General features: G+C 38.7%; 1 protein-coding gene across 1 annotated transcript in view; it reads right to left on the reverse strand.

Annotated features, from left to right (window-relative positions):
* Positions 1-1955: 1955 nt before the first annotated feature.
* Positions 1956-13047, reverse strand: part of man1a2 (mannosidase, alpha, class 1A, member 2) — a 113321-nt gene continuing 102229 nt past the window's right edge. The window contains exons 13-14 of the mRNA XM_080038233.1: positions 8394-8509; positions 1956-6242 (exon numbers count right to left, since the gene is read on the reverse strand). Coding sequence (XP_079894359.1) covers positions 6107-6242; positions 8394-8509 — 252 coding nt within the window. The 3' untranslated portion in view covers positions 1956-6106. The remainder of the gene's footprint in view (positions 6243-8393; positions 8510-13047) is intronic.

The following is a 13047-nucleotide window of genomic DNA, read 5'->3' on the forward strand; positions in this document are numbered from 1 at the left end:
ATTTAAATATATAATAAATGCATTCTATTTCCAAAAATGAGCTAGTGACCAAATGCCTTTTGATAATTGAGAGACTAAAAACTGCTGTGAAAGCTCTCTGAAATGTTTGATGTCATCCTAGTCAAACGGAAGAAGTGATTGTAAGTCAGAGCATCTTGGAGTTTGTCAAATCATTATTTAAACCTATATGTGAAAATAAATTAAACATGCTAAAAAAATGTATAAGGCACATGACAAAACAATATAGGCTACACTTATTATGTTATCAATACATTTAAATAGTCAATAAATGCATGTTATGTTACATGCAACCTTTTTCTTTAAGACATTACAGACTGAAACCCTGTAAAGGTTTTCTACATATTTGATTTTATCGTAGCCCAAAATAATTGCTCATAGTTGGAGCCCCTTGGAGACAAGTTAACGTTTGTTAAATGATCACTTAAACCAAACTGAAGTGAACATAACAGAAACATGCAACCTCACAATATGTCGGGTCACAGTAACTTTTGACCTATGAGTTCATTATCAGAGAGGAAGTAACGTACCGTGACTTTCTAAACATCTACCACATTGCGACTGGTGTTAGGAATTTCCTGTGACTGAAGGAAACAGTGGCGTTTTTTTTTTTTTTCACTTTTACAGTTCGGGACGACAGATTGCAGTGATGTCATCGCTAAACAACACAATGATGCTAAGCTACATGTGGTGGGGTACTGGGTTTAGCCTAGTACCGCTCAAGTCTGTGTGAAAGTAACAGGAAGCCATGTTTACAGAAACTATCAACACACACAAGTCGCACTTTGTCTTAATAACTGCAAACTGAAACCACAGCTGACATAAGGAAACTGCAACTCATGACATAGATTTGCCTTTTTTTAATTTGGTAAATAGTGCACCAATATTAAATAAAGCAGCCGTTTTACTGACTTATGCATAAGTGGCTTTACATCTGAGGAAGATTTGTCAAGCCTTGACTTTGGACTTGTGCAGAGAAATTGAAAGTGTCCAACAAACCTTTTTATATTATAATTTTTAACACTTTTGCCAGCTGTCTGTAGGTAAATTCAAACAGGATATCAATCAAAAACAGACCTGACAGCTCAGTGGTTCCCAAATGGTTTGCCGTGAGACAAATCAAGGTGTGTCTTCGGATTTTGAAAGAATTAGGCCTATTGCATTAAACTGTACAAGAGGTTATGAATGATTTTGAATACAGGTATGCCTTGAGATTTTGGATTGCTCTTTAGAGTGCCTTGGCCATAACAACTTTAAAAACCACTGCTACAGCCAGAGTGTCTTCACTGATGGGTGGAGTAAGTAACAAGATTATATTTGATGTCAGTCACCAGGTGTTTGTTGGTTCCTGACGTCACAGTGGTTTCAATTTTCCTGTTCTTGCAATAAAGAAAATCCCCAGAGAGCTTCTACTGCGACACAAGGCTCAAGTTCTTATGAATATGAAACGACAGGTTGTTGTGGCAGGACGAACACACACACACACACAGGCAGGCACACGTGCACACACACACAGGCAGGCACACGTGCTCACACACACACACACACACACACACACACACACACACACACACACACACACAGATTTAGAAAAACCTGTCAGGCTGAATATTTATTTTCATTTCATGAAAATGTAATTCATCTTTGTTCATACTGTTGGTTGTGTCTAGCAGAGGATTTCAACAAGAAAGAGAACCATTTAAAGGTGGAGTGAGTGATTCTGGAGAATGTGTGTTGTCAAAATAAATGAATATCCCATCACAACCGCAAACTGTCCGTACTGTGCTGAAAAAACAATACATTTTTAATACACAGCCTAGGCTCTGTAAATAGGTATGTACACAAGACAAAAACACAGAATTACACTCTTTTTCTGATCACTTTTCATAACATCTTTATTGAATGTGTGTCTCAGTTTTAAACATATTTACAGATAACTTTAATTTTATTTATTCACTTTTTTTTTAGTTCAGTAAAAATACAAATACAGAACACTCAATTTTTCAAAATCGCCGTCGCCTCCGCATCGACTTGATGGTGGCCCAGGTTCAGCCCGGGGCTTCCAGCCTATCAGATAGAGGCAGTGATGATGTCAGCGTGATGTCATAGAGGAAGGGGAGGGGTCAGGGGTAGAGCCAAGACTGTACTGCATTAATGGACTGTTAAAGGTGGACTCACTCGCAAACAAGAGCTCAGACAGAGATGGGCATGTTATGGTTGTTGGGTGACGGGGAGAAATTAATGGAGTATATGAAATGTAATGATTTGGGGACAGGGCAAAGAAATATCCGACTTTTTAAAACCATAAACCAAGGACTGTTGTTGTTCTTACATATATTTGATATGAATTCAACTTATCATTGACCCCGGCCAGAGGTTTGGTCGAAGCCATTTTGCCTTCGTAAACCCAGCTTACATTTTGATATTAAGACATTTATCTAAAAAAATCCTTCAACTGCTGCCTCCTCTGGTTAATCAAAAAACTACATATTAATACAATTAGGTGAGAACTATTTCCAAAGATGTTTGTACAAGGCAGATATTATTTCATAGGTTTAGTTGTTTATTCTTTATTTTATTGCCATACAATCCAATGAAAAGACCAAAAACCAACTATGCATCTCTTCAATCCCTGACGTCTCTTCAGTGTCAAATAACACAAAACAAAATTGACTGTAGTTTTTTTAGAAAACCTTGGTAAATATTTAATTTGTAAAGGACTATTCTTTCAGAAGCAGATTAATACACATTTGGCACTCTAGTGAGTATTTACAGCAGCAGGACGGTGTGTGTGTGTGTGTGTGGGGGGGAATTGAGACAGAACAAATCAAAATAAAGTGTGTGTTCCCATGGTGATGAAAGAACATGTCAGCCAGTGTGGTTCAATATTGAATATATTGTAATGGATATTTATCAGGATATGTATTAGGCTGTGGATAGGATACACACATCTTGTTAGTGGGATTCATTCATTGTTGGTTTGGGTCTTTTCAGAAGGATTGGTCGACAATAAGAAAAGGAAAATAATATCTCCAGCCTTACACTTTCAATCTTAGCTTGTAATCCTGGTGTAGGTTTTTTTTAGCTTAATGTCAAGTTGTCTTTCAACTTTTCTTTTTAAACTCTTCTGCATTTTGCTTCTTGGCGATATTTGTGCAAGTCCCAAAAATTATTTAAACCAAAAGAAAGTATTAAGAAACGCAAAGCAAAGGTTGTGAAAGAGCACAGTACTGGCCGAAGCGTCACACATATGATAAGGCTTTAAATTAATCAAAGTCAAGAGAAAAAAACACACACACACACAGTCTCATTCATTATAACAGAAAGGTTGTAATGATGTTCTTGTACGCTGGTTGGTTTTTATACATGTTGTTTTTCCATCACTCAACATCCTAGCCGCGGGCAAACATTTGTACGTTTGCGTTATAAATTTCAGAGGCTTGGACTTCAGAATGTGCAGCATCTAAATGAACGTGTGTGTGTGTGGCTCTTCCGAAACGGCTTGATACAGCAGTCCCATTGAAATAAGAAGTGTAAAATTCAATTGTCAATGTTTGATATTCAGTAACACCAGGCAGGACTGTTTCAGAGTCAGGTTGATTTGGTTCATGGGGCTAAACTAATGTTGTCCAACAAATTGTATTATCTCTTATGTGAGCAAATCCGCTTTGTTGCTGCGGACGTAACAGTGAGACAGTTGTGTGAGGGACAGACAGGGTGATGTGTGGCGGTTAGGACTTCTTCCAACAGGACCAACTTTTTGATATATCCATACAGGGCAGAGAAAAAATAAATAATTAAAATGACTCGTCAAAGGATGTGCATTTGAAAATTGTATGCAAAACCAAAAAGAAAAATGGCTTTTATTTGCTCAATTTCAGAATTTTCTTACTTTATCCCCCACACCTCATTTTCTTCACAGATATTAAGATTTCGATGATATGATGTCAGCAAGTAGCAGGCCAATACGATAAACAGGTTGAAATCAGTCTGTACAGTTAGCTGGTCGTGATCATTCACACAACTATACACAATGGGCACAACTTTGCAGCTTCATAATCAATGTAACAGGCGAATGGACTGTATATCTCGAGCTGAAAACAATATATCCACATTAATTTTTTTACAAAATAGTTTTGTGATTCCCAAAACAATGAGATTTTTAAAGAGATTATCCAAAACTTTTTAGACATTATTAAATAAGCTTTTCCTACCGAGTCGGACATTTTTCAGATTTATGTGGGAAACCTGGACTAAAGGCCCCATAGAAATCTTTATGGACGAGAGAGGTAGAGGTAAAACATGGAGGAAAGAGAGAGAGAAATGGACTGTTGAAAGAGAATTGAGAAGAAAATGTTGCATGGGATCTCAGCAGGGAAACATGGGAAGGTTTTCATGTATTCATCTCTCTAAGTGCTACACCCTCTGCTCACCTATTCTTCAGTCTTCCCACACAAAGTGCACAAATACATGATTTACAGCAGCGGTAATTTAAAAACCACCACACACTCACTCACTCACTCACTCACTCATACAGTATATAAGCATGGTTTGGGTTCTAGTCTAATCACCATTACAATGAAAGACCTGAAAATTATTTGTAATGATTTATGAAAAGGTACGAACTAAGACAAAGGGGAACGGTTGGAAAGCTGGGGAGAAACTGGCCTCATCAGAGAGAGCTTCACATCTGCATACCTTTACTAAAGGCACCTGCTCTTTCAAACGTGTAGTAATACAAAAAAAACAGTACTTGTTATCCATATGTTTGGGGTTTTTCCATTTTTATTTAATATTGTGCAGTTTTCAATAACAAAGATTTTTTGGTCTGTGAGAGACAGAAATTCTTCTTAAATTTTTTTTATTTATTTTTTTAAACTACGCAATATTAAATTAAACGCAAACCCCGGGTTAACGGCTAACAACTTCGGTGACCCTGCAAGTACTGCATTTTTGTGATGCCTACAAGTAGGGAATAGCAGGGGCCTTTAGTCAAATTCCACAATAGCTTTGCGAAGGTGTAACTCTGACACTCAGCTCTCTGTAACGGGCCAGGGAGAATGTGTGAACAGGAAAAGGTGGATGAGAAATGTTAATAAAAGCAGCTTCCAAACAAGTAGCAGCAGATGCTTTTGAGAGGGAAAGAGTTGTGTCTTGGTGACGTCTGTGACCATAGTAACGGGAAGGAGGAAACCGGGAAAAGATGCTGTAAAGATGTGTAGGCTGCTGCTGTCGTCCCTGTGTAGTTACCGTTGCACTTTACAATGGTCCAACTTTACCGTAAAAAGGGAGTATTAGTAGAAGAAGAAGATGGTCCGCCCACACACTGATGATGTCACGAGCTGATAACAGTTCCAGGTCAAAGTTCATCCGATGGAGGTTTAAATAGGAAGTGGGAAAAGGGGAGAGCGGGTCGGGTCGGGTCCGGTCCGGGTGAAGCGACGGGCTGTGATTCAACCCTGTGTCCCCCATTAATAACGATTTGTCCAAACAGAAAAACAACAACACACCTTTACCGGCAGACTCTTTTAACAGTCCTTAAAGTCTGCCTGGAAAAACAATGACACTTCCATCAGTGCAGAAGTGTCGAAACTGACTGTGCAGATCCTTCACAAAAAAAAAAATCCCGTTATGCACTCTCAGTGCCTCGTCATGAGTTTGTATGGGAGGAAAGTTTGGTCAAATCTCAATTTAAAAACAAACAAACAAAAAAAATGCAAAAAAAATTTAATCAAGCCTCCGTTTTATGGAGTACAGTCCTTCAAAATAAAAGAGTCGATTCAAGCAGCGAAACCCACCGTCTTTCTGAGTGAAGCAGAAGAAGACAGAGAGATCGGCAGAGAGAGCGAGAGAGAGTCAAAGATCAAAACGTAGAAGAAGATGGGAGGACTAAATGTTCTAAAGTCGTCCCCCGTGTAGTAAAGCCTCTCTCTTGGGTCTCCTCTGGTCAATGTCTGCAGTCCAAAAGCAGTGGAGAGTCTTGTAGAGCTGAATGATAGTTTGTCCAGTGTTGGTGGATGGGTCAGGCAGACAGGTGGCGCCCCCTGTTGCCTCGGTGGAGGTATAGCGCCCGTGTGTGTGTGTGTGTTTACCGTTGGGCCGGCTCGCTCCCGGGCAGCGTGATGTTGCCCAGGTGAAGCACAGGGAGCGCGTGAGCCTCCGTGTTGAAAACCCAACTGTCCAATGGCATCAGGTCGTCACTGGAGAACAACAGGTACAGATACCTGAGGGGGAGAAAGTGAATGACATCACTGCCACGCAAATCCGCAATTCATTTTCTACAAGTTTAAAAGTAGATTTGAATTTCTGTCATTGCTATTTATTCATTTTACATATTATTTGGGATTTGTAAGACAAACACTCACTTGAAAAACCCAGCCATGATAAAACTCACAAATGCATACATCAAAAAGAATATACTGTATATACATATTTATGCATTTAGTAAATACTGTATATATATAAACAGTATAAACACACATAACTGGTCGTCAACATATAAAAAAAAATCTAATCGGAACTCACTCACTGCTGAAGTAGTGTTAAAGTGTTCAGTGAATAAGGTTCCCATTTTCACAATGCTCATTGATGGAGTCTGACTCAAGTCCCATGCAGCAAACCAATAGAAGTCTGGATGCCATGTCTCAGTGTAGTTGAGTGTGTCTGGTGACCAATCAAAGGAACTCTTTGACTTTGAGTCTGCTGTTTTGCTTTAATGTGATTGGCTCACAGCCATCGGAGTCACACACTGGGACCGACAGATACACAACAAAGGGCTGCGGAACTCTTGAGGAATTCAAATGTCACCGCCTCAGAAAGTTACCAGCCCGTGTTGGCGTGTTGGGTGACCTTTAACGACTCAATACTCCAAAGACAAGGTTCCCTGGATATTTGTCTCTCTGTGGAGGACTGATAAGAAGTTTCCTTGGCAACCAATAAAGCCCAGTTAGTTCTGTTATAATGATCCTCTTTGAATTACTGTTTGGTGTTTGACATTAACAGCTGTGTGCAACATATATATATATATACATACAATGTTTTTTTTTCAGAGTTAAAAACTATATTTCGTATTCACAACACATTAATTGTTTAAAGTTTCCACCGAACAGATTCTGGGTGCAGCCTCCTTTCATTTTATAAAAGCAAAAAAAAAAATATATACACAGGTCTTTAAAAAATGCACTTTCAGCATGTCCATAAGAAGAAAATGTGTCAAACACTTTGTAGTTTGTACTCTATATTATATGTGCAGCATCAAACAGGAGGAGATAACCATGACAACAGTTGCCAGCAGGGGTCGTCAGAGAGCTGCGTTGGTTAGGCCTCAGCCTGTGTTCATCCATCAGTGGTTACCATGACGACGGACCACAGAGACTCGAGAGCTGCTGCTGCCCCTTATGCGTTGATCAGCCTTTTAAATACTTTGTGGCAAAAACATAACAACAGATGCCACTTAAATTTAACTTTAATTACAACTGTAATTAAAACTGAACGGTCAGGTGACTTTGCTTTATAAATACCAACATGTAAAATGTTTGTAAAGCTTATTGGGATCCTATCATTTTTGAGGCCTTAAATTGAAGGAAATTCAAAAGTTGTCACAATCTTTTTGAGCACGAAAAGGGGCTTCCATACAGATGCCCTATGTTGTTTTGTTACAGTAAAAATAAACCGGATAATTTTTTGACGCAAGCACAACTCTATATAAACTATATGATTTTTATCCTTAAATTGTCACCACCATTAAGCACCGTATCGCCAAATCAACCAGGACTGAACTCTTTAACTTTAAACACTAGTTATGGGTTTGAATAATTTTCTTTTCGTTCTTTGTTTAAGAGTGTATTTAAAGGATGCCTATCAAAGGCCTTTGATTGACATGCTGCTGCTTTTTATGCTCGGCTAATGGTTTCTCTGCTCATTTATTCCAAAAAAGAAATTCAAGGCTGTAATTGTTGCAATCACTTTTTTTCGGTGCAAGTCCTTTTCAATCAGCCAAACCCTTTCACCCACTCTACTAAATCATTGCTTTAATCAAAAAAATAAACTTTACTGATTGAATGAGCAAATGTACTGATGACTCATAGGTCAACCCAATGAGTGAACCTACAGCTCTGGAAAAAATTAAGAGACCTTAAGAGTCTTGAATTTTCTTAAATCTTCATCTCTACATTACTTAATGAACATGCTCTAAATGACAATATTTTTATTGTGAATTTGGTAGAAATGTTGTCAATAGTTTATATTCTAAAATCAAAATGTTCCTTTTACTTAAACATATGCCTCTTTAGAATAAAACATTGAGACACTGAACATTTGGAGTGGTCTCTTATATTTTCCCCAGAGCTGTATCAGTAGTGTGTGTGGTGTCTTACTTGAGCGTCTCGGCCAGGAAGAAGCTCTGTTGCACGTCGTCGTATGTCGGGTTGGAAGAGTAGACGTCCTTCACCCCAGAGAATCCTCCGCTCACCCTGCAGTATTTATCAATGGCCTGGAGGGAGGGGACAAGGGGGGAGGAGAGAAGGGGAGGGGAGGGAGGGGAGAAGGGGGGAGGAGAGAGGAGGGAAGGAGCAAGACATAGGAGGGATAGGAAAAGAGGAAAGAGGGTGGAAGAAAAGTAAGTACACTTTTATTCATATAGCACTTTTAGAAACAGACCATAACAAAACATAGCCACTCCCCATAGAGGCTCAGTCCTCATCACAGCACACCACAAGCTGGAATCTGGCCCATGGTCGTTCTCTGCATGTCATTCCCCTCTCTGCCTCTCCAAACTGTCTAATAAAAGCATAAAAATGCCCACCCCCCAAAAAAATAGATAGCCTGTGATGATGACAAGTTGCATACTTCAGACTAGAAACAGACTACTTTATAACTGTTTATAGTTCTATTATCTTATTCCAAATTGTATTGTGTCTGTTTGTGTTCTTTTGGAAATAGACAATTTTCCGATCTACATCATCACCCATAAGGATGATTGGAAGTAGGTACGATTTCTAAATGCCAATATATAAAAATATATATATAAAAAAGAAAGAAAGAAAGGCGGTTAAAGAGAAGAAAGTCACATGAACGAATCACATATGAAGAAAATGCTATGAGAAGCACAAGGGAAAAGGGCAGAGAGAGAAAAAGGTGGGGGCGGATGGAGCAGCGTTTTTAATAAGCTTTCAGGAGCATGCTATAATTAATTTCTTTGCTTGTGACAGATTAGAGCGAGTCCTGGGGAGACACACACATACAGGGAAACAGAGGAAGATTACCACAAACAGCACGCCCTGCATTTACATTCCATTCTCCGAGACTTTTTTCCTGTTCGCTCCTCATCTACACAAAGCCCATTCATAATGAGGGAAGGCGCTCATGTGTTGTTAATGTTATTCTGCATGTGAGGGAGCTGCTGGGTTATGGTGATGTGAAGGTTTTTTCTCTTAGCCTGAGGTGGTCTATTGGGGGTCATTTTTACCATCAAGTACTAATCAGCATGTCTTTTTCACCTTCGTCTGCAGAATTCCAATGAACAGTATAATGAGACCTGATTGAAACACGTGAGTGTGTTTTTTTAAAATGCGCCTTTATTTATTTTGCCGTGTTTCTGTTCTAGCTGTATGTGGTGAGTGATAGCTTTTGCATGTTCAATGTGAATTTGTATGGATATGACTACTGTACATACAGGTAGAATGAGATATTTTTGGACATCAGTGTTGGTCTCAAGGACAAATTTAAGTCACTTTTGTTGGTGGTTTGAATTGTGTTGTAAATCCTCTATGTCCAATTCAATTAGGCTTTGGAGGGTATATCTACTATCATCAGAAACATGACAGATGTGCAGTCAAATTTCAACAACAACAGCAAACATGGACAATAGATAGCAGAGCCTGGACTGTTAATATGGTTTCATGGCTGTATTTGTCTTAACTGAAACTCACAAAAACTTTTAAAATAACTGAAAATTAAAGTTACAGCCTGTGATTAATACTTAATTTAAGACTTTGTACAGACGAAAACTTGTAAAACTTAAAAGGTAACACCGAACCTAACCTAACCTTAAGTATCTCTGAAAACATGTACAAAAATAATCAGTATTTGAACATTTCTATTAAATATTAATACACCATCAGCATGGTATCTTTCCTGATTAATGATTTATACATTGATAAATAATGTATTGGGATGAATTACATTTTTGATTGAGAATTTTATTTATTTATTATTATTTTTTAATATTTAACAAGTTGATCCAGATTATTATTACAGACAATAGTAATCCTGCTCCTCTTAATCGTGTTTATTTCCCCAAATGACGCACACGCGCGCACACACACACACACACACACACACACACACGAGTAAGCAATACCTCATTAAAAATGCTGTGATCGTCCACACTGGCAGTACACAATTACTTGTGTTATTATTAATTGTGCTGTATTGATTTACAATGAGGACTTGTTACAGTGAAATTTGTTTCTCTACAAAAAATTCTGGCTTAATTACACTCCTGCATATACCTTATCGACTTTCGCTATTAACGCAAGTAATTGAAAGCATTATCTCTGTCCTTGTCTTTCACACACGCTTTCTCTCTCACCACACACAATCACACACACACACACACACACACACACACACACACACACACACACACACACACACACACACACGTCCCTCCATCAGCAGATTTTCGACGCAAGGAATTTGGACAGTAATTCCTGTTATTAATGGGCTGCTGCGCCTGACGTGCGTTTGTCCTTCTGGAGCCAAACTGCAGTGTCCTGCTATAGCTTCAAAGTGTCAAGAGTGTATCATACATTATGTCTGGGTGCTTGAAAGAACTCTTGCCAAAATCACTTTTTGTCAAGACCATTGAATGTCTTAAAACAATCCGCTACCTGTACATACAGTGTGTGTGTGCTGGAAAAATAAATCCAGTGTTAATTAACACCCTAGGCTCTGTAAATGGGCATGTTGCTAGCTACAGTGGGCCCCCTTTGTTCACATACCTGGGAACCTCAAATCCCTCCATTGGGTCACACTACAGTAAAGCCAGTACATGTGTAAGTGTACCCACACAACCCCACAGCCATCTGTGCCAAATATATTATCTGGTAAAACAGTCCTACCTGTAGGAGGAGGAGTGTGACGGCAGCTGCTTACTGAAGACACATTTCAAATTACAGCAGCTGAGAGTCATTTCACAACACACACACACACACACACACACACACACACACACACACACACACACACACACACACACACACACACACACACACACACACACACACACACACACACACACACACACACACACACACACACACACACACACACACACACACACACACACACACACACACACACACACACACACACACACACACACACGTTAATGGCTGCTGTGAGAAAATGAAGCGTTGACAGACAGAGGCAGGTTTTGGTGTACCAGATGGATCCAGCTGGGGTATGGCGGGTGTTTGTACGTTTGTGTGTGTGTGTGTGTGTAAGTCATAGATAGTATAATAAAGGTGTAAGTGTGTGAGAGAGAGGGGGAGGGGAATGCGCTTTGAGCCAACATACAGAGAAGATTGCAGGTGTATGTGTGTGTGAGTGTATGTATACAGGGGGGATAAAGATCAATAGAAGGAGAGAGTAGGACGTTGAGCTTCGTGTGAACATGAAAAATGGCGCAGGTTTTGTGTGAGAAACTTAAGAGTAAATGTGTCAAATACAGAGACGAGGAAAAGAGATGAAAAGAAATGAAACAGAAGACAAAACAAAGATGATAGAAAAAAATGCAGAAAGTGTGGAAAATAAGTAGAAAGCCATAAATAAGAGAAGGATCTAAGAGATTGGCCAAAATCCACAATTAAAACCAATTCTAGGTTTTAATAATAATATATAAATCAAAGTCAGTTGGCCTGCCAAATGGGAAATGGAGCGGCTGTGCTTAGAACTTGAAAATAAAATAAATTGTAGATGTGGTTAGACAGCTCTAGAAAGAAAGGAATATATCAAACCTTTTATTTGTGCGGTGAAATTCCCAGTAGCTTTTTAATGTAGCACTTTGATTTATTTCAGACGGTTTGCGCCTGTTATCTTTCTGTCAGTTTGAAATGGTAAAGGACTTCAATTCTTTATAATAACTGAGCAAAACAGAGGATTTAAGTATCAAGTAAGAACTGTATGACATTAGTACACACTATGAAATTGCATCACAGTTATACAGTTGCATATCTATTTCAGAGTATTTATATTTTTTAAGAACAAGAGATAAGCCGAAGGATAATTAAACAACAATGTTACAACCTGATGTGTTTTAGACTACAAGCTTACGTGCACGTCAAGGCACAGGTATAGTGATGTAATATGTTGTTCTTGAAAATCTTTGTAAGATAAAAGAACAAGAATTTGTTTATCTCATATCTGTAGTTTTCTTTGACTATTTGTTTTCTCGATTAAACCAAAATACCTGACTATTTCTTTTTTATTATTATTTCAAATATTACTTTGAAAACTTTACCTAAACTCAGTGGCTTCTGCATATAAATGTGTTAAACAGACACAACACTATATATACGTCAAGAGATCCATACAGGCGCAGGCATCTGTATGTGTGCACTATTAAATAATGTAGCAGGTAAAGATGAGGCCTTCAGCAGCCACTCTTTAGTGTCACTCACACTCGGTACAATCACACGTCACAAACACACCTGCTTATGTATTTGCTTTGAACTTGAGCGAGCGAGTGAGTCAGTGTGCACTTACTCCCACTCAGAAGAACAAAGAGAATGGCTTAAAAATGGAGGAAGAAAGGAAAGATAAAGAGAAAAATAGTAAAGAAAATAAATAATTGAGCTATGGACTGGCATACAGAAGACAAGGAGCTCTTTGTCTAAGCCTCTGTCAGAGGGAATGTAGGATAGAGACGTCTTTCATTTCTCTTCTACTTTCAAAGAGATTTTCAAATCAATACACAGCAGGAGGAGTTAATATCTACGTCACCTGAAAGACTCACAGGTTGCCACG

The sequence above is a fragment of the Ammodytes marinus genome, assembly GCF_949987685.1.
Source record: "Ammodytes marinus genome assembly, chromosome: 12".
NCBI classification, from domain to species: Eukaryota; Metazoa; Chordata; class Actinopteri; order Uranoscopiformes; family Ammodytidae; genus Ammodytes; species Ammodytes marinus.